General features: G+C 38.6%; 7 protein-coding genes and 1 non-coding gene across 9 annotated transcripts; 4 read left to right on the top strand and 4 right to left on the bottom strand.

Moving 5' to 3' along the window:
- The first annotated feature begins 2,888 nt into the window (after window positions 1–2,888).
- On the top strand, window positions 2,889–3,370 carry LOC111198322. The gene is made up of 2 exons (XM_022708633.2): window positions 2,889–3,170; window positions 3,260–3,370. Exons 1-2 carry the CDS (start codon window positions 2,904–2,906, stop codon window positions 3,353–3,355), a joined length of 363 nt encoding a protein of 120 aa, XP_022564354.2. The 5' UTR covers window positions 2,889–2,903; the 3' UTR covers window positions 3,356–3,370.
- A 3,107-nt stretch (window positions 3,371–6,477) lies between these two features.
- LOC106449041 (mitochondrial zinc maintenance protein 1, mitochondrial) lies at window positions 6,478–7,171 on the bottom strand. The gene is made up of 2 exons (XM_013890851.3): window positions 6,831–7,171; window positions 6,478–6,742 (listed from the first exon to the last, which is right to left on the bottom strand). The coding sequence occupies exons 1-2, from the start codon at window positions 7,069–7,071 to the stop codon at window positions 6,663–6,665; spliced, it is 321 nt and encodes a 106-aa protein (XP_013746305.1). The 5' UTR covers window positions 7,072–7,171; the 3' UTR covers window positions 6,478–6,662.
- A 253-nt stretch (window positions 7,172–7,424) lies between these two features.
- LOC106449040 (protein SRC2 homolog) lies at window positions 7,425–8,556 on the top strand. Its single transcript, XM_013890849.3, has one exon. It carries the CDS (start codon window positions 7,542–7,544, stop codon window positions 8,358–8,360), a length of 819 nt encoding a protein of 272 aa, XP_013746303.1. The 5' UTR covers window positions 7,425–7,541; the 3' UTR covers window positions 8,361–8,556.
- Window positions 8,557–8,910: 354 nt separating this feature from the next.
- LOC106444970 (autophagy-related protein 18a-like) lies at window positions 8,911–10,743 on the top strand. The gene is made up of 4 exons (XM_013886423.3): window positions 8,911–9,816; window positions 10,013–10,220; window positions 10,298–10,424; window positions 10,506–10,743. Exons 1-4 carry the CDS (start codon window positions 8,911–8,913, stop codon window positions 10,594–10,596), a joined length of 1,332 nt encoding a protein of 443 aa, XP_013741877.2. The 3' UTR covers window positions 10,597–10,743.
- On the top strand, window positions 10,724–12,132 carry LOC106444971 (glutathione S-transferase F13). 2 transcript variants are annotated; one of them, XM_022707581.2, is made up of 4 exons: window positions 10,724–10,929; window positions 11,135–11,380; window positions 11,468–11,516; window positions 11,607–12,132. In XM_022707581.2, the coding sequence occupies exons 2-4, from the start codon at window positions 11,234–11,236 to the stop codon at window positions 12,068–12,070; spliced, it is 660 nt and encodes a 219-aa protein (XP_022563302.2). In that variant the 5' UTR covers window positions 10,724–10,929; window positions 11,135–11,233; the 3' UTR covers window positions 12,071–12,132. The 2 variants fall into 2 exon arrangements, with proteins under 2 accessions (XP_022563302.2, XP_013741878.2); XM_013886424.3 differs by having other exon boundaries at window positions 10,891–11,055.
- A 408-nt stretch (window positions 12,133–12,540) lies between these two features.
- Window positions 12,541–15,411, bottom strand: LOC106444968 (beta-glucosidase 10). The gene is made up of 12 exons (XM_048778267.1): window positions 15,214–15,411; window positions 15,008–15,071; window positions 14,764–14,813; window positions 14,582–14,657; window positions 14,418–14,489; window positions 14,252–14,339; window positions 13,919–14,174; window positions 13,733–13,848; window positions 13,433–13,659; window positions 13,264–13,356; window positions 13,080–13,170; window positions 12,541–13,009 (listed from the first exon to the last, which is right to left on the bottom strand). The coding sequence occupies exons 1-12, from the start codon at window positions 15,394–15,396 to the stop codon at window positions 12,772–12,774; spliced, it is 1,554 nt and encodes a 517-aa protein (XP_048634224.1). The 5' UTR covers window positions 15,397–15,411; the 3' UTR covers window positions 12,541–12,771.
- On the bottom strand, window positions 12,591–12,661 carry TRNAG-CCC. The gene has a single exon. It is a non-coding gene; the product is annotated as a tRNA-Gly (tRNA).
- Window positions 15,412–23,101: 7,690 nt separating the features above from the next.
- Window positions 23,102–24,920, bottom strand: LOC106444966 (xyloglucan 6-xylosyltransferase 1-like). The gene has a single exon (XM_013886419.3). The coding sequence runs from the start codon at window positions 24,650–24,652 to the stop codon at window positions 23,267–23,269; it is 1,386 nt and encodes a 461-aa protein (XP_013741873.1). The 5' UTR covers window positions 24,653–24,920; the 3' UTR covers window positions 23,102–23,266.
- Between the last annotated feature and the right edge of the window lie 262 nt (window positions 24,921–25,182).

A 25,182-nucleotide genomic window follows, 5' to 3' on the forward strand; every position in this document is an offset into this window, starting at 1 on the left:
AAGAACTTTGGATCTGGAGGTGAAAAACAAAAAGAAGGTGATGAGCATTAGCGTTTACGTTGACTTGTGATTCTAACGTGGCGGCATATCTCCTTCACTTTCTTGCCCAAATTATTGGATTTGCGATGGCTAACATGGTTCTTTTTTCAAATCAATTTCTTTATTTTATTATAATAACAATTGGATATTAATTTTCAAAACATGGAATAAGACTAGCTAACAACAAGATCATGTAAACGAATCCAGTTTAGACGCTTTATAAATGTATGTATAGATTATATATCATATTTTAAGTTAAACCGTATCAATTTAAAACTAAATTTCAGTGAGATGGTCGATAAATATATTTATATAACTAAGGGTCTGACTGGTTCAAACGCAGCGGTTGCGGTTGCGGCTGCGGGCGTTTGCGGATGCGGGTGGTTGAGGTTTCTAGCGGTTTTAAGAGATTTGTACGACTGGTTCTGCGGTTAGAAATTGGTGCGTTTGCGGGATACTTATGACTGGTTAACTACCAAATACAGCAGCGGTTAAATAATAAATTAACAATATTTATATTTTATATAATTATAAAAATATCAAAAATCATAATATTATAATAAATATGTAAATTATATTTTCAAAGTTATAGTTTTAAATTTTTTAAATTATAGAAAATATTTTTATTTTAAAATTTTATAATATTAATTAAAATATAATAGATATATTTTAGTATTTTTATAATTCTATTTTAAAAATTTTATTTTTATTTTTATTTTTGTATTTATATGGTTTTTAAAAAAAAGAAAAAAAAATTATCCTCCCGCAACCGCCCGTAACCGCAAACGCTAGCTGGAACCAGCTTTTGATTTTAAGAGGTTCGGAGCGGTTTGAAGCGATTTGTAGCGGTTTGTATGATTGTTTCGAAACGCTGTCAACCGCTACCAATCGCAAAAGCTGCGTTTGCGGGTGGTAGCGGGAAAACCAATCAAGCTCTAAATCAGAACATTTTGAAAGGAAAAGTTGCTGAGTTGATACTTGATAACATTTTTCTAGATGCTTTATTAGAGTCCACCGGTCCTAGTCGAACGATCCATAAGGGGATATTATTGGAACAAGGATTTAGAGGTCTGAAAAATATGAATTTTGTAATAAAATCTATCATACGAAATTTGGTGAGGTTTAGATGATATTTTATAATAGAAAATAACGAATTGAAATATCACTTCTTATGATGATATTTGATATTTTTAAAAAATGAAAAGAAAATTACTTCACATTTTTAAAAAGAGAATCAAACTATTTGAAAAAAAAAAAATTATTTAAAAAATCGATTTTAAAAACTCTTATATATTTTATAAAACGATAAAATATCAAACTACGGTAATTTAAAAATAAAAGTATTATTTTAAATAATTTTAAAGAAAAAATTAAAAACTCTGAATTTTTTTTTTCAAAAACTCTGAAATTTCTTCACAAAACCTTAAAACTTGTAATAAATCTTTTTATGATTTATTTAAATTTCTGATTTCTTGTATCTTATATAATAAAGGGGAGTTTTCTCTCACCTTAGCCCTCACACATCAGCAGGAAGATAGGGGCTTCTGATGCCACGTGTCAACTCAAAAACAAACTTTTTTGTTCTTTTATCTGGGCTTCTAACGTGTTTTTCCTCCGGACTCGATATAATGTTTGATTGAGAAAACGAAACTCAATACCCTTTCCTCGATGAAGCCATCTGCGATTAACTTTCTGTAACGCCTTAGCATTAAATCGAGCGCAGCCTCTTCATACGTAATCGAGGAAGGTATTCTACAGATTTGCAGAGTTGCAGCGATGAATTATCAACGGCGATAGTCGCTGATACAGCTGCCGGAGTAGAGATCAACGCTCAGACGAGAGATCGACGGTTGAGAAGAAGACGATAAGCAAACCAGAGAGCAGGAGTCTGTCTGAGTTCAAGAGGGTACCTTTGTACGGTGTGGAAGACGACCGGAGATGGAATATGATGTCTCCTCGATACCCATTTTCCTTCAATCTCCAAAGAATTCGTTGAAAGATGATCGTTTCAGTCCTCAATCAACCGCTCATTTCTTCGGTGGCTGCAACGGCCATGGCGGTTCTCAAGTAAAAAAAAAGTAATTGATCGCCTAATTTGATCCGATCATTGCAAAATCTCATAGTTTTGATTGAAAACTTTAGGTTGTGTTGTGTAGGTAGCTAACTGTTGCAGAGAAAGAAAAGGCTAGAAATAAGTACATTACCAGGAGATTGTGGAATACAGATCAGAAACTAATACATGGATTTTACGAGTAAATATATTTCAGAGACGCTAGCCCGTCAAGTTAAGAAGCATTGGCGACAACGAAAGAAACAATCACGAGTTCACCAAGGCATGTAGTAGATACTTCTTCCACACAATTTGAGATGAGAGAAAGACTGCATCTAAGTGAGGCGAGTTAGTTATTTTCGGTATTTTTTGTTGATTATTTTGCTGTGTGACTAAATTTATAATGCAGAGCCTGCTCTTCCGTCATGAGCTAAAAAGCAAACGAATCAAGAAGAGTAAGTCTACGACTTATCATCGCCTCAAAAACAAAGACCTGAAGTACTTTTTTGGCAGTAGATGGACTCCATGAGAGATGGAAGTAGCAGTGATGAGAGCGACGATGAGGAAGAGTTCAGAGATGGTTCAGATGAGGACACTCCTAGATTAATAGCAAAAGCGAAGGAGAAGACGTTGAAAGCTTTGGAAGATGATGAACTGCCCAATGCTGTTCTTATGTCATTACCTTTCATGGTAATATTTGCTTTTTGCTTTCTCATAACGATTTTGGTTTATCTCATTTTATGTTTCTTTTTGTCTTATCTTTTTTTTTTTTGGGTTAGGCCCGTGCTATAAAAAAAGAAAAACGAGGAAGCTAATGAAGAAGATAAACGTGCACTTGAGGAGTATGAAGAGTGGGAAAATTCTGATGGAGAAAACTCTAAAAAAAACCGTTAATGTTAGTGGTAGAAGAGTGTTTGGTGCAACCGCTAAAGTGGAAGCTCCAAAAGAGTCTAGAAAGGATTCAGATAACTTTTATGACGACAGTGATAGTGACAATGATATGGCTGGCATAGAAGATAATAACATAGAGCCTGTAAGAGATAATGCCTCACCTGCTACAAACACCATTACAGAAACTGAGGTATCTTATTTTTTCATAATGGGTCTTTCTTCTCTTCCTTTGAAATCCTTGTGACAAAAATTTATTATTTTACTGTGATTTGTCTACAGAAGTTTGATGATGATGTTGCTGGAAATCCAGCATATAAGACAACATTCGATGTTGCCATGTTTGCATCAGGCTCCTGGAAGAAGGTTTACTTTTGAGTTTTTTACATCAGACTTTGTCTTTTTATTCTTTTGTTCAACTCCTTTTGGGGTATGTTATGCAGATGACAGGCTCTAAAAACACAGAATCTAAAAAGGCATCAAAGAAGACGTGTGCATCCATCCCACAGGCTCAAGATAAAAAGGTTTTTCTTTCTGCAAGTCTCAGTTGAACTATACTGTTTTCTCATCATCTTCTCTTTCCAACCAGTAGTAGCTTTTGGCTGTTTTAGTTCCTCACCTTTGTGTACTTCTGTCTAAAATCTTGAAAAGTGATCGAGAGATGAAGAAAGTGAGGATTCCGAGAGTGAAGCAGAGCAAATGGTGGACAGAGTTTTGGCATCTGCCTCAAAGGAAACCTTTGTGGTTCCTTCTCAAGCAGAGCTTATAAACCGTGCTTTTTCTGGTGATGATGTGTTGGATGAATTTGAGAAGGATAAGGATGAGTTTCTAAATCAGGAAGTGCCTATCTACACATACATAAGGTACCTTTGCCTATCTACACATAATTTAAGATCCGTAGTCAAGAAGACCAACTCAATTTGCGCTAAGATGTGTAGTAATATCAATTTTAAAGCACTATTTTGGTTTGATTTTATTTTTAATTGAGTACTTATTAGTATGCCGAGTGTCCTTCCGATGTTTGTATTGGCAAGGAACAAAGTTCTTACATGAACAATGTTAAAGGTTTATCAAAAAAAAAAATTATAGACAAAATTCAGAAAAACAGAAGAGAAGAGAGATTTGTTCGCAATTTTGTTTTTGCACATTTCATCAAAGTCAGAGCAATAATAGTATTAAAAAAATTAGCAAAAAGAAAAACAACAGTAAAAAAAAAAGAAATTTACAGATTTTTTTCGTCACTAAGCTCAAGCTTTAAAAAATTAGAAAGAAAAAAATGATGGACCTCCAGAAATCATTGACAAAATCATTTTAATAAGTTTCAAAACAGAATCTCTGCAGTTTTGATGTGAATAATTGTTTGCTAGATGACATTTTATTTGATTGTTTTGGGATGGAATATAAAGTTAATATGTTGTTTTGTTCCATTTAGTTATGTATACATGCTTTTCGATGTTATTGTTGTTACTATGTGAAAACTGAGGATGAGATGTTTGATTAGAGAGGAATTATATATGATTTCATTCAATACAGCCAACACGAAAAAGTTTAAAAAGTTTAGTTACTTCTTTTAGTTTTATTCTTCGAAGAGAAAAACAATTTTCAGAAAAACATTTGTATGCAGTTTGGTTCATCTTAATTTCCGGATTACATTTAAATTATTTGATATGGTAAGGTATGAAACTAGAGTAAATTTATGTTAGAAATATAATAATTTATTAATTTATAAAACTATAAATTTATAAAAATATTTTCAAATACCATGAGCGAAATTTCCAACCAATATATTTTTATAATAAGTTCAACAAATGCTAAAATAATTTACAAAAAAATAATTATTAAAAAATTAATGAAACTTTTATTATAAATTGAAAAACTAATATAAACTTAAACAAACATATATTATAAACATCATTTGTTGTTACATAATATATACTAATTATTATTTATGACATTATTGAAACTATTTTTATGTTAATTGAAAATATAAATTTTTATTATTTTATCACACTACATTTGATTTTTAATTGAGTTGGCTTGGAGATGGATGTATTAATTTATTATCGTGAAAATTAGTTATAGTAATAGTATTAAAATCTGATACTCTTAGAAATATAAAATTATTAGTTATTCTTATTTTAGATTTTTTCAACTATATAAAATTGAACTAGAAATCAAATAGAAAAATATAAATCATTACATTTTCGTTAAATTTTTAATTTAATAATTTTGTGATCTCTAACCAAAAAAATATTAGTGGTCTTTTCAACTCAAACTAACAAAATTTAATAATTTTTTGAATATACTTTTGGAATAAAAACATATTATATTTATTGTTTTGAGTATAAAGAAAAATTTATAAAATTAAAAAAATTTAATATAAAATTATTTTAGTGTAAACTTACCCGCCCGTAGGGCGGACCTACCCCTACCCCTAGTTTACTCAAATTTTGGAATCTTTCGAATCCTTGATCCAATAAGCCCCACTTAAATTTGGAGAGAAACTCCTAATTGCCACGACCAGGCCGAGATGGCTTTTATGCCACTTGCCCAAAGGTTCTTGGCGGCATCGTACCTTGCCGTTTAAAAAGAACATAAAAACGATTTCAAATGGATCAAAAATGGTAGAACTGAAAATTTCGAGCATTCATGAAGTTGACACCGACTTCTTCTTACGTTTTGACTTTATGACAGGTTGGTTACTCGCTAGGTGGCTCTTGAGCTTGGGACGGTGAGAATAATGGGAACTGTAGTACTACTGGCCCAATATATGACATTAGGCCGCCTACAATATTTCGGCTGTGGGATAATTGATTAGGCTTAATACTGATTAGGTAGAACGGAGGTATAGTTATCAGTGCAATCAATAAAATATGAGCTTAGAAATTCCAGTAATGCGTGAGCATTTTTAAATACAGTAATACAAATTGAACTCGCAAGAGAAACAAAAGACAGTGCTCCTCAGCACAAGAACTAAATGATTGCAGAGTATGAATGAGACATTAAAGATAAACGTAGAACACTCTGAACTTAAACCGTAGAACACTCTGAACTTAAACCATGGAGAACATAATGGGCTCCTGAGCAAAACCATGAATGGGGTTAGTGGTTCTCTTTTAGAAAATGAACCCCATATCCAAATAAAGGTACTATTCAACTGGTTTGAAAACTAGACTAAGATCATGGTTTCACTCTTTCCCGCAGTCAATTTTTTTCAAACTTCTGATCAGACTCCATGAAACCGCACAAGCACGGAGCAGTAGACAGATAAAAAATCATAACTGATGTAAGAAACAATTCAATTCCAAACTAGCACGTAACAAGGAGATAGATATAGCCACGATACAAGAAGTGGGTCTCTGAGACAAGATAAGGCTTCCAAGAGATGTGGAAAGTGAGTGTCTATAGCTAACAAAAAATAGGACCAATATGAGGCATGAAAAGCAAGTGAAATCCTGTCATTCATGGACAAATCATAGATCAGAAACGGAAGGACTTCATTTTAAATTGAATGTGATGAGCTCTTTATTAATAAAATCTGAGTTGGGTTTGCTGTGAAGAGAGAACAAAACAGAGAATCACAAAAAAAGGTTACACCTTTCCCTATTAAAACAAAACAAGCAAGGGAGAAGAAATCCAGTTTCAGACAGTGACAATGTGGTCTCAGAGACCACCAAGACTTAACTCATACAGATTTTTTCCGAAGCATCTCCTCTGTCGGAAGCTCCAAAGTCGCTCCCGCGTGTTCCTGACTTGCTTTCACCTCTAAGACACGTCAATTTCAAAAGATCAGTTTTCAGTCAGACATTTCAACAAACAGATGGTGCGCAGAGGAAAGAGTGTAATAGAGTACCGTATCCGCCGCGTTCGTTGAGTTTGGCCTGAACGATCATGGTGGAGATGAATTCAGTCGCCTCACGCGCTTCTTCGAGTAGGCGTGGGATGTCGGAATCGGAAGCCACGTGGCGATTCTCTTCGAACTTCTTACGGATCTCGGAAGCCGAAGCCTTGAGCATCTCGGTATCTCCGGCGAATGATTTCCTCGTAGCCCTGAGCAGAGCTCTGTATGCGATCAACGCTTCTCTGCTCACCATTTCTTCTCCTTTCAGCTCTTTTCGGTCGTGCGCCGGCTCCTCCGCCAAGATTGGGAATAGAAATGGTTTCCGACAAACCTTCTGATCGACTTCGAAGGTTCTAAATGGGCCCTCCTCATGTTTTATGTTTAGACCCCACTTTATTGGGCCACTAACGGATATTTCGAGTCGTACCCGTTACATCTGGACTAAACCCGAATTTTTCGGATCCTATATGTCTGAGTTAGTAATATGGCCTTTGGACTGTTCATCACACACAGACTCCTTCCTACAGGTTGCATATTAAAATCTTAATTCGTTAGAAATTTCAAAGAGAGTAGTGGATGTAATAATGAAATAGTCTTTTGACCAAAAAAAGAAAAAAAGAAATAGTCCATTGACTTTCTCTTAGTCGTCTCTGCAACTTCTATATATACTGTATCTAGAGATGAACCAGCTTTTTGCATTTCAATCTTTGGTAATTTTTCAACATGGAGACGACGAGATCTCTAGAAATAAATGTGACGTCAGCAAAAGGGCTTGAGAAAGTCTCTAAGATGGATGTTTTCGTGGCGGTCAAGTTATCCGGCGATCCCAAATGCTCCGACCACCGTGAGCAGCGGACACAAGTGGCTAGAGACAGCGGAACAAGCCCCAGGTGGGTCGACGGCCTAATGAAATTCACCATCGACCAAACTTTAGCTGAGGCCAACCGGCTTGTGCTCACATTCAAGATCAAATGCGAGCAACGTGGAGGAGGAGGAGGTGATAAAGACATTGGCGAGGTTCACGTTCCGGTGAAGGAGCTTTTGGATCATCTCGGAAAGGATAAGGCCGGTCAAAGATATGTCACCTACAAAATCAAGAAGACCAACGGAAAACCAGGAGGAGACATCAGTTTCACTTATTCCTTCACCGGTCCGGTGGCTGTTGCGAGCGGCGTTGGATGCTCACGTTACATAGCTCACGAGCCGGTTCGTCCCCCTGCAGTGACGTGCAGGCCAGTTTCGAACGGACCCGTGTTGAGTCAGTTGCTTCCAAGCGTTGGATCGTTTAGTTACGGTCACGTTCCTTCTCATCAGCCACCGGTTTATCCACCGTTGGCTCAACCGGGGGTTCTGCCTCCGACATGTTTCCCCGGCTTGTATCCACCTCATGGCTATCCGATGAGTTACACACCGGAAAGTGTACAGACAATGTATACATCTATATTTCCTGGCTTGTCATGTCCACCTGAAGGCTATCCTAATGCGGCTCCGCCGCAGACACAACCGGCGCTATACCCACCGATGAATCCTTACCGATTTTAACGGGTCAACTCGTCGGTGAAAAGTCGTTGATAAGGAGATTTGTAGACGTTTACTTCTTTCTTTTTTCTATTCACTTTCTATTTATTTTTCAAACAGAAAATATATTGTTTGCTTGTTGTTGATTTTATTATCATTGAAAATCTTGAATATATTGGTCATACAAAATTTAAATTTAAAGAAACTAATTTCAAATCAATATGAAAACAATCTAATAAAAATTAGATAAGAATGTTACAATTTATACTGGTAACAAATAAAACAGAACATATCTAATATCATATCCTTCTAGATAAAGAAAATTAAGCACAATAAAACATTCAGCTTTGTAAGAAAATAATATACATTTGTAAGATGTAACTATACATTTCTGGAGTCTTAACAGCATTGTTAGCTATATAAAACTACTGATTTATATAAGGAGTTGATATGAACTTGAAATAGAAAAAAAAACTCTGTATTATTCTCAGATAGATAAAAATTACGAACTGTAACAAAAAAAAACCAGGAATAATTTTTCTGTAATATAATAATAATCGAGTTTTATCCCAAAATGGATATCTTTGATAAGAAGGTGAGTAGCCGGCTGAAAGAGACGACGGCAAACAAGCAAACTTCATTATTCTCTCTATATAGATTCATTTCTATAGATTCCATGGCCACCGTCTCCTCCGCTTCTCCCTGGCCAATCGATTCCGACTCTACTGTTCCCTCTCAGCACCGCGACCCTGGAGACGACACCGAGTCTCTCGATTCCTTCTCCTCCATGAGCCTCAACTCCGAAGAGGCTACCCACAACTCCGATCAAACACCGGCGACTCCTCCTCCGTCGCTGCTCCACCTCTCCTTCAACCAGGACCACGCCTGCTTCGCCGTCGGCACCGACCGCGGCTTCCGGATCCTCAACTGCGACCCCTTCCGCGAAATCTTCCGGCGCGATTTCGATCGCGGCGGCGGAGTCGCCGTGGTGGAGATGCTCTTCCGATGCAACATCCTAGCGCTCGTCGGCGGCGGGCCTGACCCGCAGTATCCGCCGAACAAGGTCATGATCTGGGACGATCACCAGAGCCGGTGCATCGGCGAGCTCTCCTTCAGGTCCGATGTTCGATCCGTTAGGCTGAGGAGGGATCGGATCATCGTCGTCCTCGAGCAGAAGATCTTCGTCTACAACTTCGCGGACCTCAAGCTCATGCATCAGATTGAGACCATTGCGAACCCTAAGGGCCTGTGCGCTGTCTCTCAGGGGGCTGGCTCTATGGTGTTGGTGTGCCCTGGTTTGCAGAAAGGCCAAGTGAGGATCGAGCATTATGCTTCCAAGCGGACTAAGTTCGTTATGGCTCATGATTCCAGGATTGCTTGCTTCGCTCTCACGCAGGATGGGCATCTGTTGGCGACGGCTAGCTCTAAGGGGACTCTGGTTCGGATCTTTAATACTGTTGATGGCACCTTGCGACAAGAGGTAACTAGTCATCGAAAGCCTTTCTCTTTTAGCTGATTTGGTGGTTTAGTAGTCACTGTCTTGAGGATGAATGAACTATTATGTTATTATGTTAGGAAATCTCAAATGTAGTTTTGATCCTTTATAGTAATAATATTTTGCGAGTTTGGAGTCCATGGGTTCAGTAATGGCAAGACGTGTGTATGTGAATGTACAGGTTAGGAGGGGTGCAGATAGAGCAGAGATTTATAGTCTGGCTTTCTCTTCAAATGCTCAGTGGCTAGCTGTCTCAAGTGACAAAGGAACCGTCCATGTCTTTGGCCTCAAAGGCAACTCCGGTGCTCAGGTGAAAGATACACCCAGAATTGCATCTGATCTTACTCGTACTTCCTCATCTCCATCCTCGTCTCTGTCGTTATTCAAAGGTATATATAATTACCAGCTACTTTCACCATTTAGCAGTCTCTTGGTTCAGTAATCATAAGTCCTTTTGCTCTATTAGGAGTGTTGCCCAAGTATTTCAGCTCGGAGTGGTCGGTGGCTCAGTTCCGGTTGGTTGAAGGAACTCAATACATAGTCGCCTTTGGTCACCAGAAGAACACTGTTGTTATTCTTGGCATGGATGGGAGGTAAGAAGAAAAAAACTTGTCAACTCTTAGTGCAATGTGATTTGACGAGCCTGAATTATATTCTTTGTTGTGTTTGAACAGCTTCTACAGATGCCAGTTTGATCCGGTGAATGGGGGAGAAATGTCTCAGCTTGAGTATCACAACTGTCTAAAACCTCCTTCTGTTTTCTAGATGCAATCTATTCTCTTAAGTTCCTTCAATCTTTTATCTCTGCTCTACTTGAGTGGTGAGAGTTGGTGCAATGGTGTTAATGTATATAGTTTGTGTGTATAATAATTACGAATGGTTCTTATAATTTCCAAAAACCTTTTATCGCTACCCAAAACAGACTCGGGGCTCTTCAATTTGTGTCTTCCCTAGACATTCCACTAAACCAACTTGTTTTGTTGTGTAAGAACAGTTCAGTCAACATTGTTCCGGTCAAAGGACGAGAGACCACGTGAGCTAGCAGCTGAGTGCCACGTGAACGCTCACGGATCCTCATGCGCATAGTAACGATGGCAGGTAAAAAAAAATATCGTATAACGAGTTTCGAGGCACGAGGAAAAGGAATCCTATTTCAAACTGTCAAATTTCAACGACCAGTCTCTGAAAGAACTGCAAAGATTCGACTGCTTGCGTAACCTAATTGTTAGATTTCATATTTCTATATAGTTGTTAAAAGTCCAAGAAACAGTAGGACCATGTTCATCTTGGCTTGGTTGTACAGGACAAAAGCATATGTTATATATATATATGCAGTAGCAAAATGAGATCACAGCTCAGTCTCTGACTCACTCTCTCTTCCGAGTTACGAAGTTAGAGTGAAATGGCGATGAAGGTATATGGAAATGGGATGTCAGTGTGCGTGGCACGTGTGCTTCTATGCCTTCACGAGAAGGAGACTGAGTTCGAGCTTGTCCCCGTCGATCTCTTTGCTTGCCACCACAAGCTCCCTTCTTTCCTCTCCATGAACGTACGCTTACTCATGAACACAATACTATTATGCGCATATGTATTATTTATATGATGTATCTAATCACATCTCTTCTTCTTGATGCAGCCCTTTGGCCAAGTTCCAGTTCTACAAGACGACGACCTTACCCTTTTTGGTTCGTATCAATCGATATTATGCTCAGGCTGATTATACTTCTTTAATGATGCTTTTAATTTTTTTTTGATTATATTATAACTAAAAACAGAGTCGAGGGCAATCACGGCATATATAGCAGAGAAACACAAGGACAAAGGAACGGATCTGACGAGACATGCAGACGCTAAAGAAGCAGCCATTGTGAAGCTGTGGTCGGAAGTGGAGTCCCACCACTTCAACCCCGCGATCTCCGCCGTCATCCACCAGCTTATAGTTGTGCCGCTTCAAGGCAAGACTCCTGATGCAGCCATCGTGGAGGAGAATCTGGAGAAGTTAGGGAAAGTGCTCGATGTGTACGAAGAGAAGCTCGGGAAGACAAAATACTTGGCTGGAGATTCTTACACACTCGCGGATCTCCACCACGTTCCTTACACTTACTACTTCATGAAGACGTGTCATGCTGGTTTGGTCAACGACCGTCCTAAAGTCAAGGCGTGGTGGGAAGACCTTTGTTCTCGTCCGGCTTTCCTTAAAGTCTCACCTGGCTTGACCGTTGCTCCGGCAACGAACTGATCCAAAGATTCTCTCTACATCTTGTCTTTATGTTTCTCTGATAAGGTGGTTGTTGTTTTTCTTTTGCATTTACTATTGTCTTCACGGTTTTATCTTTGTAATCAAAAGTTATTTGTAAATGTAAACGCAATACAAAAAAAAAAGAGAAAGAAACTATGTATGTTTGCGTTTACATTTTACAAATAAATTTGGTGAATTTAAAAACAAATAAATACCTTGATTCTGAGAGTTATTTGTTTAAAATAAGAGTTTTCTAATGAAATCGTTACTGTTTTATTTTTATACAAACCTATATTGAGAAACATCCATAACCAAACCAAACATCTTTACCTATCCGGTTACTGACTGATATTTTTAGTCCATATTTTTAATAGATTTAAGAAATCATTGAAAAACAATAGCTTTGAGCAAAACTCCAACGTAAGCTTTGAATCCAAACACCCAAAAGCTTTTAACAACCTAGGAACTTAAGAGAAAGGATTTCTATTGTGAAAAAAAAGGTTAAATAGACAAAAAAAAATGCGCATCCAGGGAATCGAACCCTGGTCAGTATCGTGGGAGGGTACTATGATACCACTACACCAGATGCGCTTTTGCTTATTTGAACAATATGTAAACATTATTTTCCTTCCGGGGGGAAGCTTATGTGGTTGTGTTTGAGTGTTGTTAACCAGAATCTTTAGATATATAGGTAACTAACATCACAAAGATGACAAACCAGAAGAGTGGCTCTGCAGCTGAGTAATATCCCGAGGAGCAACATCAACTGTACCATTGAGAAAACCAGAGTACCAAGAAGCGGAGAGTTTTGGAGACCTCTTGAGACCAGCATCACTGAAATTCACATAGTACAATCCAAAGCTGAGCCTGTATCCAGCCAATAGCTCGTACAAGTCTATCATCGACCAATAAAAGTAACCTCTCGTGTCCGATCCATTCCTAAATCATTCAAAAAGATTCTTCAGAGTTACTCAGTCAGCCAGAGTTAAACCATTTATACCAATCATACCTGATGGCGTTCAACATAGCACCAATGTAACCTTGAATGTATTCAACTCTTGATGTATCTTGCAGCGTCGAATCATGTTTCGTAGCTAAACCTGTTGGCAACTGGAAGCAATCTTAAGAACAAGAAGAAGGATTGCTTTCAAAGCAAACAAAACAGAGCCAAAAGACAGAGTAAAGAGAGTGACCATTTTCAAGAATGTAGATAGGAGGATTGTTGAAGCTCTGTTTCAAATACTCCAAGACACCTTCAAAACCCCATGGAACAGAGTTCCCAATGGCTGTCCACAAGAAGGACATTTATAAGCTTTAAGAGTGGATAAGACACTTAATACTTGAAAAGCAAGTAAAGCTTACAGATAGTCTCTACACCCATGTCTGTGGAAAAACTTTGGTTCCTAGGAAGGATAGAAGGCGTGGGTCTACTCTCTGTGACATACAGTGTCGTGTAATGGATAACTCCTACAAAGTCAGATGATCCTCTAACTTGCTCTGACTCTTCCTCTGAGAAAACAGGTAACCTAGATCCCACCACTCTCTTCATCACATCCGGATAGTCACCAAACACCAAAGGCTTTAGCAACCTGTATTATATATCATATTCAGATTTTGTCCTCAACGTCACTGAAACAAAGAAAAAAAAAATATCATCCTCACCAGCCAAAGTAGAAATCTTTAGCTCTCTGAGTTGCTATCTCATCTTCCTTGGAGCTAGTATAAGGAAATAACCCATATGTATATATGCAAAGGCCTATGGATCCTCTCTGCTTACTCTGCACCATCATATTATTATGTTCATAAGGATTCAAAAGCCTAAGAATAGACCTATGTATATGTGTGTACCTTGTACTTGAGTCTATATAAGTTTGAGGCAGAGGCATGAGCTAGCAATATGTTATGGCCTGCAATATATGGTTCAGTTGAAGAGTTTCCAGTGGAGCAATTGACGTATTTGGAATTAGAACAATGTCCTGGCGGCAATGTTCCTTCGCTGTAAGCTCCAATGGCGAATATGTTAGCTTCGTTAATTGTAGTCCATAGCTTCACATCTTCACCAAACTCTCTGAAGCAAACATCTGCAAAAGCAGTGAAGTCCTCTCTGCAACCAACAATCTTTTTTTTTCTTCTTCAGTTCATCATTAAAAACAAAAATATTAGAACAGAATTATTATATACATGATTTTGCGGTTGATCCATCCTCCATACTCATCTTCAAGAGCCTGAGGGAGATCATAGTGGTATAGTGTAACGTGTGGTTTTATTCCTGTTTCCCAAAAACAAATATCAAAAGGAATGAGATTAGCTTTAATTAATTGCGATTATTAAGGAAAAACAATCTCACCATGGGTTAGTAGTTCTTTGATGAGGTTCTTGTAAAACAGTAGACCTTTTGGGTTGATGTGTCCTCTTCCATCTGAGAAACCACAACAGTCACACAAAATATGGTTTAAGAGTGAAAAGGGGTTTTAAACTTGCAAGTCAAGAAACCAGAAGAGGAGGTGTTACTAGGTATAAGCCTTGACCATGAGATAGATAATCTGAATGCTTCTAATCCCATTTCTGCCATTATCTTAACATCTTCCTGCAAAAGCCCACAATAACAATAGAGCATAAGAAAACAAAGCTAAGCTAGAGGCTTATAAAACAAGAACAGAGCAAAACAAAGAAGAGAAGAAAAAAAAAAGCACCTTGTATTTGTGATATCCATCACATGCTATATCTCCATTGTCCATGTTATCTGCAAGAAAACATACTCAACCATGATCTATGAATCTAATCAAAAGGTTCTCAGATAAGAAACGACTCACTCAATATTTTTTTTTTTTTAAATGCCAATGAAATGGAACCACATGGTAAGCTGATATGACTATGGCATACTCTTTTTTTTTGGTCAAAAATATATGAACATCTCTCTCTTTTTTTTTTTCTTACCAAAGGGTGAGAAAGTATCCCAAACGCTAGGAGTTCTTCCATCCTCATCAACAGCTCCTTCCCACTATATCTCCCCACACAGTTCAAAACAAGAAAAGGCAAAACCTTATAAAACAACTTGATGTTTGTAGTTTCACCATCTTCTAACACTTCCCTTTTTCCAATAGCAAAAAAAAAAAGGAAAGATCACAGAAAAAGAGTGGAACCTGATAAGCAGACGTGGCAGCTCCGAAGAGGAAATCCTCTGGAAAATCGTCTCTTGTGAAAGCATCAATGTGACTTGTTGCCAAAACGATGACCACAGAAATGGATAACACAGAGAAAGCTTTCATTTTTTTTGTTTTAGTTTCTTCCGTCTCGTTTTGAGTATAAGAAAGATACGGGAGCATATGTAAAAACTACAGAGTTTTGGGTACATAACTAATAATATTAAGTTTTGGGTATAGGGGTAAATTATTGAAAATATCGGGCACACAAGTATAACCCCCAAAAGTCACGGTAACAAAGGGTAATAAACTATACTTTTCAGCACTGACTTAAATATTGAGAAATTATACTGAACATATGTAACGTAATAACAGTTACGAATCCTCCTTTTTTGGCTTAAAAATATCCTGTTGCGAGTGATACGTAAATCATTAAAATGATTATGTAAAAGAAAATCATTAATGTTACCATGGGAATGGTATCCAAGGAAACGAAGAGGAACACTGCATTCATTAATGTTCTTCAAAAATATTACCATTTGTGAAGAATATTTTTTCCTCTTCATTTCTTCTCATTCCCTTTTTTGTAGAAAATTATAATGCAAATTTGTTACTTGTTAATTTTAATAAGGAACCCTCGTTTCTCATCGTTCCCAAAATTTTATTCCTATTCATTCTTTTCCTAATCATTCCTAATATTCCTTGATGATTACTAGTCACACCATAGATATTCTCTTCATACACGACTCCACCATCAATGGGCGATCTCAAGATCATAGTAGTATAACTTAATTAAGGAAACTACAAACAAATAAAGAAATGAATGTGTCCTAAAATATGAAATAATACTCTTCCTCACGTCGACGTCGTTAGCTTGGCCGCTGTAAACGACGGATGAAGCAGCCAAATGTATTACTTTAGAAAATCAAATTTTAATTATAAAATTAAAAATAGCAATCATAGCAATCTCTATTTTTTAAGAAAAAATAAAATAACGTTTTAGATTTACTTCTAGATGCTATTATAAAGACAAATGTAGAAATGAATTAAAGATACTCTAAGAGAGTCAACATTAATTATATGTAGTATGTAATGTAAGATGTTAGCTAAATAATTGTGTGGTGTATAAATGTAAGATATCAAATATTGTTATAAAACATGTGTGGATTGCCATTAACCAAGACAAGAAGAGAAGGCCCATCAGGCCACGACCAGGCCCAGCCACGGCCGCGTCCAAGAGAGAGAGAGTCGGCCACATCCTAGCCGACTTAAGGAGAGAGAGAACCGACAGCAAGGAGGAGAGAGAGTCGGCCAAAGCCTTGGCCAACTTAGGATATAGATAGTTTCCTTTTCCATGTATTAGTAGATTTCCTATTTCATATAAGATTAGGATAAGTACTCTTTCCATTTATCTTCTTCTTGTAATCCTTATATAAGGAACCCCCTTTGTTCATTAATAACAAGCACGAAATATTCAGTCTCAAACCCTTCTTTTACAACACGTTATCAGCACGATAGTCTCCATACCCTGAGACAAAACCATAAACCTAAAATCCGTCACATATAAACCCTAAATCAGGCGGAACTTCAAATCGATCGATCTCTCCAACTCCGACGAACCAGACGACGAGCGACATATCAAATTGAAGCTCTTGACGAGACGAATCCATCAACGCAAACGGTTCGTCGATCCAATCTCAGACGCGCCCACACTCGCAGCAACAATACACGGCGCCGACTTAGTTCTTGGAACCCTAATCCGAGCAAACAAGATTTTCTAGCCAAATTCAAATCTTGTGAAAGATAAGTTCATCATACCTTAGTTATTTGATGATACCTTGCTTAGATTATGATGTTCATGTAATCTAATACTCTTTGTTTTATTGTTTCATGAGCTGAAGAGGAGTTAGTGCGAAGAACCCTAAATTGTTTTTGCTTGCATTCTGGCTTGCATACATCCGATCAGATCCAGCCCTAAGGTGTTTCTGATCCTAGACGTCCTCAGCTCCCTGTTCAAAACAAAGCCAGTCCACGATCCAAGTGAGACAGCTCGCAATCTAGATCAGCTTGCATTCGCGAAACAGACAGCACGCGTACGAGGTTTATCCGTCCATCTTGGTGGTCCGGTTCAACCCTACAAACAGAGGTATACCGATTAATCTGAGAACCTAGTGATCAAACCTAAAACCCTAAGAGTTCGTGATCACTAGATTGAAATCGATTCCAACTAGAACATGTTTGATTGTTTTATTGTTTCTGATTTAAATCTGGAATCAAAACCCTAAATCTTAAAAGCTAGAATCCGACTTTAAAAGTGATCTTGCTTGATTGATCGAGGTTTAGGATTGATAGATTGATTGATAGATCTAATCTCTAAATTCGAAATCCTTAAAGGCCTTGAAACCCTTAATCGGTTACTTGAAAGTTTTAAAACCCTAATCTCGATTTTAAAATTCTAAAGGCCTTGAAACCTTAAAACTTTAAAGGATTGAAAAGTTTTAATATGTTATTGAATGAGAGATAGGTTGCTAGATTGATTGATCCTAAAATCTAGTTGAAACATTACCAACCTTGAAATTGGTAAACTTGATATGTATTGTGTGGCATTGTGTTTTGTCATGAATCATATTGGACGACCGTAAGGTCTAATGCATTGCACACACACGTGGCCTTGTGCCCTTGATAGATTAAAAGCCGTGTGGCTTAATACATATCTAAGAGGCCGTGTGGCCTAGCATCCGGATGATCACATATGACCCGGACTGCATCATGAACCGATCCTTAAGATCGTTGTATCACATAATAATCGTGAAAGTTTAAGGCATTACATTGCAAAGCCGTATGGCCTTATATCCGGATGGATATATAAACCAGATTATAACATGAACCAATCTCTAAGATTGTTGTATCACACTAAGATGGTCGTGAGGTCTAAGCATCACAAGACATGGCCGTGTGACCTGACTCACACCATGATCGATTATTTTCATAGATGCGTAAGAACTTGTTTGTGGCCGAGCTTGCTATATCATGCGGCTGCATGACCACATTATGAACCTAAATTTTAAATAACAATGTGACTCAGATATCGAAAAGGGACTTGGTGATATAATCACCAAGGACAACAATGAGAATGAATTGGTACATGATTCCATCATTTCATTGAAGGTCTAAAAGATCAGTACATCATTATGGAAAATCCACTAGACTTTGGGTATGCTTCACAGCATAGAAATTACCACCATAAAACGGTGTTGCTTCCAAAGGCTAGAAATGACTAGAAGAATCTAAGATTCTTGGATTACAAAGTCATGGATGAGTACAACTCAGTCTTGTTTAAGACAGTCTCAATGCTGAGACTTTGTGGTGAAGTAGTAACCAAGAAAGAGTTACTAGAGAAGACCTATTCCACATTCCATGTGTTGAATGTCATACTACAACAGTATAAAAGGCTTCGCCACTTATACTGATCTAACAACCGAAGTAGCAGTCATGACAAAGACCAAATTTCGATACGACTAGTCTTATTGCTCTATGATTGCATTTGTGTTTGCTTTAAAGGATCATTCACGATTTTTATATATAATGGAATTGGTTTTAAGATTATTGAATCTTGCCTGATCTTACTTAAACATATGGATGTTTTAAAGTATTGCCTAAAGGGCATAAAACCAATAAAACCATGAATGGTATAGCAAGCATAGTAAAGAAACTATGACTAAGGCATTTGCCTATAAGGCATTATATACACCCAAAGAAAACGTGGTCCATTGAGTTATAATGAATGGTTTCCAAATAAGAAACAATGGACAAACTAGAAGGAAGCAAGTTCCTTCAGATTTTGAAAGAAAAATCGCCTAAGACCTTGAAAGAAAGTGATCGAAAACTATACCAATGATCCCTACTGATTTAAAACTATGCTACAAAGATCAGTATGATAAGAGGCAAGAGAGGTGGTGACTATAAAGACATAGCCCACGAAACTATACACTATATGGCAAGATAGGATTAGCCTTCCTAAAGTTTAAACTTGATGCAAAGAAATTGAAAAGGCACAAAGTTATCCCGTAAAGATCTCACGTTGTGTAACATGTACACAAAGGGAAACTCATTAGGCTTAATTATCCCAAAGCACCACGACCTTATAGTATGGTCATGAGGGGGAGAGAGGATAAACCCATGATCAATACTACAAGTTCGTGTACTATGGTCTAAAGACCATGTTATATGGCTCGGCCATTACTCGGCCATAAAGGGCCATTACCCGGCCAAAGAGAGACCATGATACAAACGGCCAAACCAAAGAGGCTATCACCTATAAACAGCTTGGCCACGACTTGGCCATGACTTGGCCGTGACTTGTCTGAATAGTGCAGGCTTGTCCGCACACAGTCCATGACTCGGCCAAAGAGGCCGAAGAGACCATGAGAGACAACGGCCTGGCCGCAAAGGCCATAACCGGCCAGAAAGGCCATTACCTATAAAAGGTTCGGCCATTACCTATAAGCTTGGGAACATAATGAATTTACATGTACAGAATGATAGTATGCATCAGGCCATATAAGTGAGCATAGATATTCCCATCTAAAGAATGAATACGGGTCATTAAAACCAGACATACACCATCTTAAGAGTTCATTGAAATAAACCACCACATACATATGTGTGCCGTCTAAGATGGAACCTCATAAGAGGATTGGGAATATATGTTGGATAGGAGTAACACTTTCTCCACGAATTCAAAGAGACCTTGAGCCAAAACATGGGTGATTGAATAAAGGCCAGGTACGGATTGCATGACCAAAAGCATCTGACTATCCAAACATTAAAGGAGAAAGATTATAAGCTGGATAAAGAAACAGTAAAGGAATGATAAGAATGGTTTTAACCATCATTGTCTTGGCAAGATCCTCGGACTAGAAAATATGATATAAGACGTCCAAAGTAAGATAATATAAAGATAGCCAATTGAGAAGCTAATCGAGATGCCAGACACTGACCCGAAAAGAATGACTAAGTCATAACCAGCTTAGCACCAAATGAAACGTCCTTGAAGAGACATAATCAAGTTGCTATAAGAGTCTATAGAAGATAGACCAAGTGTTCCATAAAGATAAAGGAACCTCGGATAGAAAGAAAAGAGAAAGGTGCATAGACAGATCCGAGTTCATGATAAGAGAAACCATACCAGACATTGAGAGATAAAGGCTGGCCAGCTACACATCTAAGGTACCAAACCAAGTAGTCTTGGGACGCCAAGCTACTAGGTAACAAGGGTCCTGGATAATGAAATCTCAAAGTGATCAGATCATGTCTGGAACATAATGGAACCACATGAAGGTGTCGACACACACACACATGAATGTTATATAAAGATGTATAAGAGAATAAGCACTTGAACATAAAGAGATAAGCGAGGATCAGAGAACCCACGAATGAGTACTCATCATACAATCATAGAATCATAAAGATCATAAAGAATAGAAAGAAAAACGTGGAGGTTCAAGTATCTAAAGAGAGATGAGCGTATTGGCCATGTACATATACAGAAACGCCATCCGATAAACCAGTGAAATAGATGGATCTTGTGAGATAAAGAAACCGTGAGAGAAGACATATAATCACGTGACCTAGAGTGTCCATGTCTTCATATTAAACAGCATTAGATCATAGCTGGTAACACAAGGTGCTCACAGAGATCAAAGGAACAGATTATAAGGAGATGAACTCCTATGTGGTGATTGCTGCTACAGATTTTCGATATTAAACCAAGTCTGGTCATAAAGAAAGAAGAATAGATACAATACTGATGTAGTAAGCATATATGGATCACTGGATAAGATAAGATAAAATGAAAGAACAGCTTCGTTCCTAAGCTGATTCACGGACTGAAAAGCAGCTGCATATAGTAAAGGAAATTGATCACACATGATCATTGATCTTGGAGTTGTATAAAAGACAATCCAATAAACAGTCCATATACATAAGAGGTTTTATAAGAAATTCCTTGTGCTTATACTAAACCTAAAGAAGGTTAGTAAATATAGAATGAAATCTATGTGGGTGACTGGCTAAAACGTCCAGCACACCAGCTGAGAGCATCCGGCTCTCTGGCCAAAAGCGTCCAGCCCTCAGGCTAAAGACGTCCGGCCTATCAGCTCAAAGAGCGTCCAGTTCTTCTAGACACGTCCAGCTTTTAGACCTAAGAAGCGTCTGAACCTTCTTGGTCACGGGCTAATAGATACTAAAGATCAACCATCAGGTTGCAATCCGACATCAGATCCCTTAAGGATCCAGCATAGCAGAATGGTCTGCTGGTGCATGAACTCCATAAAACTCTGTCATAAGATTAAAAGGAGACATCTAATCTGTCAGATACCAAAGAAGAATTATAGCCCATAAAGCTTATGAGATCTATGACCTAAGGTCATGAGGCGTCATTAAGATAGGAATGCAAAGAATAAAGAATACGACATTACCTAAGGCAAGAAAGATCGATGTCCATACATGAGAGTGTTCGGCCGCAGAGCCATGATAAGAGATTATAAAACCTCAAAGCAATAATCATTGAACACTCATAAGATTAGTGAGTGGACAAGTATGGACGTGGTCTATGAACTAGACATGGATCGACCAGATTGAAACATGGTCGAATGATAACTGTCCAAACAAAGTAAAGAGTTTGATGTTCGACGATCACATCTAGACTATGGACAGATGCAAACACGTTTTGTAAAGACCTAATAGTGATCCCTGAGGACAATGTGATTGACATTGCTTAGCACACATGCTTAACCGGGACACTCAATGTCAAAGGACATGAGAAACGACCTAAGAGGTCTAAGTGGTCTTAATTACGGTGCAGTAAAGAAACTGGCCGATTACTCCCATTCTATACCTACAGGATAGATCACGCATTAGATGCGTAGTATGTAGAACCTACACCGAGGTTCACATCAGGGGGAGTAGTGCGTGTTGTACTCTTTTTCCTTCATCATGGTTTTGTCCCACTGGGTTTTCCTGATAAGGTTTTAATGAGGCAACATGAAGCGTACTACAAATCCTGTATGGTTATGGCATCCAAGGGGGAGTGTTATAAAACCTGTGTGGATTGCCATTAACCAAGACAAGAAGAGAAGGCCCATCAGGCCACGACCAGGCCCAGCCACTGCCGCGTCCAAGAGAGAGAGAGTCGGCCACATCCTAGCCGACTTAAGGAGAGAGAGAACCGACAGCAAGGAGGAGAGAGAGTCGGCCAAAGCCTTGGCCAACTTAGGATATAGATAGTTTCCTTTTCCATGTATTAGTAGATTTCCTATTTCATATAAGATTAGGATAAGTACTCTTTCCATTTATCTTCTTCTTGTAATCCTTATATAAGGAACCCCCTTTGTTCATTAATAACAAGCACGAAATATTCAGTCTCAAACCCTTCTTTTACAACAAATATCAAGAGAATATTCCGAAATATTCTTTAAGTCTTGTACTATAAATAAAAAGCTTCGGAGTGTGTTAAGTGAGTTGAGTAAGTTAAATCCTAAAAAGTCTATGGAATCCTTTGTAATATTCTTTGAGTGTCGTTAACAAAATAAAAATCTTGTGTTATAAATTATTCGTGCCTTACCCTGAAACACTGTATCAATAAACCTTCGATCGTAAACACTTTCATAACCCAAAAGTCACGGGAACAAAGGTAATAAAGTAGATACTTCTGAGCATTTATTTAAATATTATGAAATCACACTGAACATATGTAAACGTTAACGTAGTAACCAAAAGTTTTGGCTTAAACCCGCTTATCTTTGGAATTTTAAAAAGAAGAGTAATCTTTCTATCCCTTTTTTGAGTTTTCTCAACAAGTTACCATTAACGACTTAAAAGCATCGGCTAATGATAAGTAAATCATTAAATTGATTATGTACAAGAAAATCACTAGACTCTTTCATACACGACTCCGAGATCATAGTAGTATAACTTAATTAAGGAAACTACAAACGAATAAAGAAAGGAATGAAACATTAATGTGTGTCCTAAAGAAAACAACATTCTTCCTTCACGTTGACGTCGCCGCTTTAAACGGTGGATGAAGCAGCCCAAACTCGTCCTTGACATCAACCGGCCTGCCCGTCTGGCTGCGCGTTGGTTTCACGCTCCTGCTCCCCAGCGACTTATGCGTGAACCCATACACCTGAAGGATCTGATTGTCTCCGAAATTAAACGCTCTATCCATCTGCCGGAGACACCTCTCAACCGGATAATCCCCAAACTTCCCGCACGGTTTGCACCCCACGAAATGAGTAACAAGCGGCCACCGATGGTCTCCAAAACCCGGTTTATGATTCTCAATCATCTCCTCGTACCGGTCCACCAAAATCCCCCAGTAACCGTGCAAGTAATAGCCACTCTCTAGATACACTTTCCCTCCCCACTTCTCTCTCTCCGTCGCGAGAAGATAAACCATCGCTGACTGATCGTCCGCTTCGAACGCGGGCCGGTCTTTTAGCTCCCGGGTCAAGACTTTACCCGCTTCTTCCCGGATCCTCCCTTTCGGGCCCATGGGAGCCCAAGCGTCGAGGAGATCAAGGGCCCACTGCGAGTTCCTAATCAAGAAGCTTCCGGTGTTTAAACCAATCCAACTCTTCTGATCGTAAACCATCTCCTTCCAACCGTGCATCACGAGGTTGTAATCCTCGTACCTCTCCCACGGAAGCTCGAACACCATGTCCGTAAACATCGCGTCACTGTCCATCCACCATAGAAACTCGATCTCGGGATGAGACAATAGCAACTTCCGAATCAACGGAAGCTTAGCCCAGAACCCAGCCATCTCCGCGTCGAGCAGCGCCATGTTGTAGAAGATCTCGATCCCGTGGATCCGACAGTAATCGATCTTGTTCTTGATCGATTTCAAGAGGTAATGGTCTCCCACGGGATTCTCGCACGGCTTGGGAGCTGAGCCTGTGACGAGAAGAACCCTAGGCTTGTTCGCCGCCACGAAGTTAGGGAAGCTAGGGTTTTGTTTCAGCCAATCGCGCCTCTGCTCGTCCCAATCGGAGATCTTCGGACCGAGAGAATACGGTTTACTCCGGTCTAAAGCGTTCTCTTCGTCTCCTTCGTCAGCGAATATCTTTTTGAAATCGAAGGTCTCGTAGTTGTTGTTGTTGTTGTTGCTGTTTCCAGCTGCCGACGACGACGTCGTTTTGGAGGAGGAGGAGGAGAGCTCGACGAGGACGCGGTGAGTCTCGGCGCGTTTGCGGGAGTAGAAGAAATGCTCGCGGATCTCCTCGATGTCTTGCTCCGGCGTACCGAACTTACCTGCTCCGATTGTGCCACGTAGGACGACGACGGTGAGAACGAGGCAGAGAAGCGTCACCTTTCCTTGACGCCAGACTCTCTGTAATCTCCTAAGACGCTGCGTTCCTATGCATTTCTCTATCATCTTCTTCTTCTGGTTTTCCAACACCCGGATCTTGTCCAGATTCAGACACAATCTAAGAGAGAGAATTTTAAGGAAAATCTAACGAGATTTGACGACAGGAATTAATTATACGCGTTTATGATATTTAACCACGTAAAAGAAAGGATCAACGAGTATTGGATTTGGATTAAAGAAGTAAATAATGATTTAAAAAATATTTGAAATGTGTCAGACAGAACATGCCTGCCTGTCTTCTTCTAGACGCGTAATCTTGGTCCTAAAATGTCAAGACACAACAACACTCTCGATAGATTCGCTATCTTTGTCTGATACTAGTTGGGCCTAAATAATCTAAAGCCCAATTAAAACTCGGCCCAACAATTACAGGTAATTTTGATTTCATTAACAGAAACCGTTTTAAGTCGTTGGTGGGGAGATCGACGGTTGAGTTTCATTTTAAGATTAAGCTCGCACAACTGTCCGGTTAAAAATTAGAGCGCCAAGAAATAACAGTCGCTAATTTTTTTTGCCGTTTGAGATTAATTAACGGC

Source organism: Brassica napus, chromosome A4 (assembly GCF_020379485.1).
Source record: "Brassica napus cultivar Da-Ae chromosome A4, Da-Ae, whole genome shotgun sequence".
NCBI lineage: Eukaryota > Viridiplantae > Streptophyta > Magnoliopsida > Brassicales > Brassicaceae > Brassica > Brassica napus.

Coding starts and splice junctions, on each gene's coding strand:
- LOC111198322 (XM_022708633.2), top strand. CDS start 2,904: ATGAAGAAGATAAACGTGCACTTGAGGAGTATGAAGAGTGGGAAAATT. Junction 3,171..3,259: donor ACACCATTACAGAAACTGAG/GTATCTTATTTT, acceptor ATTTGTCTACAG/AAGTTTGATGATGATGTTGC.
- LOC106449041 (XM_013890851.3), bottom strand. CDS start 7,071: ATGGTGAGCAGAGAAGCGTTGATCGCATACAGAGCTCTGCTCAGGGCT. Junction 6,743..6,830: donor CAACGAACGCGGCGGATACG/GTACTCTATTAC, acceptor GACGTGTCTTAG/AGGTGAAAGCAAGTCAGGAA.
- LOC106449040 (XM_013890849.3), top strand. CDS start 7,542: ATGGAGACGACGAGATCTCTAGAAATAAATGTGACGTCAGCAAAAGGG.
- LOC106444970 (XM_013886423.3), top strand. CDS start 8,911: ATGGATATCTTTGATAAGAAGGTGAGTAGCCGGCTGAAAGAGACGACG. Junction 10,221..10,297: donor GTCTCTGTCGTTATTCAAAG/GTATATATAATT, acceptor TTGCTCTATTAG/GAGTGTTGCCCAAGTATTTC. Junction 10,425..10,505: donor ATTCTTGGCATGGATGGGAG/GTAAGAAGAAAA, acceptor GTGTTTGAACAG/CTTCTACAGATGCCAGTTTG.
- LOC106444971 (XM_022707581.2), top strand. CDS start 11,234: ATGGCGATGAAGGTATATGGAAATGGGATGTCAGTGTGCGTGGCACGT. Junction 11,381..11,467: donor CTTCTTTCCTCTCCATGAAC/GTACGCTTACTC, acceptor TTCTTGATGCAG/CCCTTTGGCCAAGTTCCAGT. Junction 11,517..11,606: donor CGACGACCTTACCCTTTTTG/GTTCGTATCAAT, acceptor AACTAAAAACAG/AGTCGAGGGCAATCACGGCA.
- LOC106444968 (XM_048778267.1), bottom strand. CDS start 15,396: ATGCTCCCGTATCTTTCTTATACTCAAAACGAGACGGAAGAAACTAAA. Junction 15,072..15,213: donor CTGCCACGTCTGCTTATCAG/GTTCCACTCTTT, acceptor GGGGAGATATAG/TGGGAAGGAGCTGTTGATGA. Junction 14,175..14,251: donor TGGATCAACCGCAAAATCAT/GTATATAATAAT, acceptor TGTTGGTTGCAG/AGAGGACTTCACTGCTTTTG.
- LOC106444966 (XM_013886419.3), bottom strand. CDS start 24,652: ATGATAGAGAAATGCATAGGAACGCAGCGTCTTAGGAGATTACAGAGA.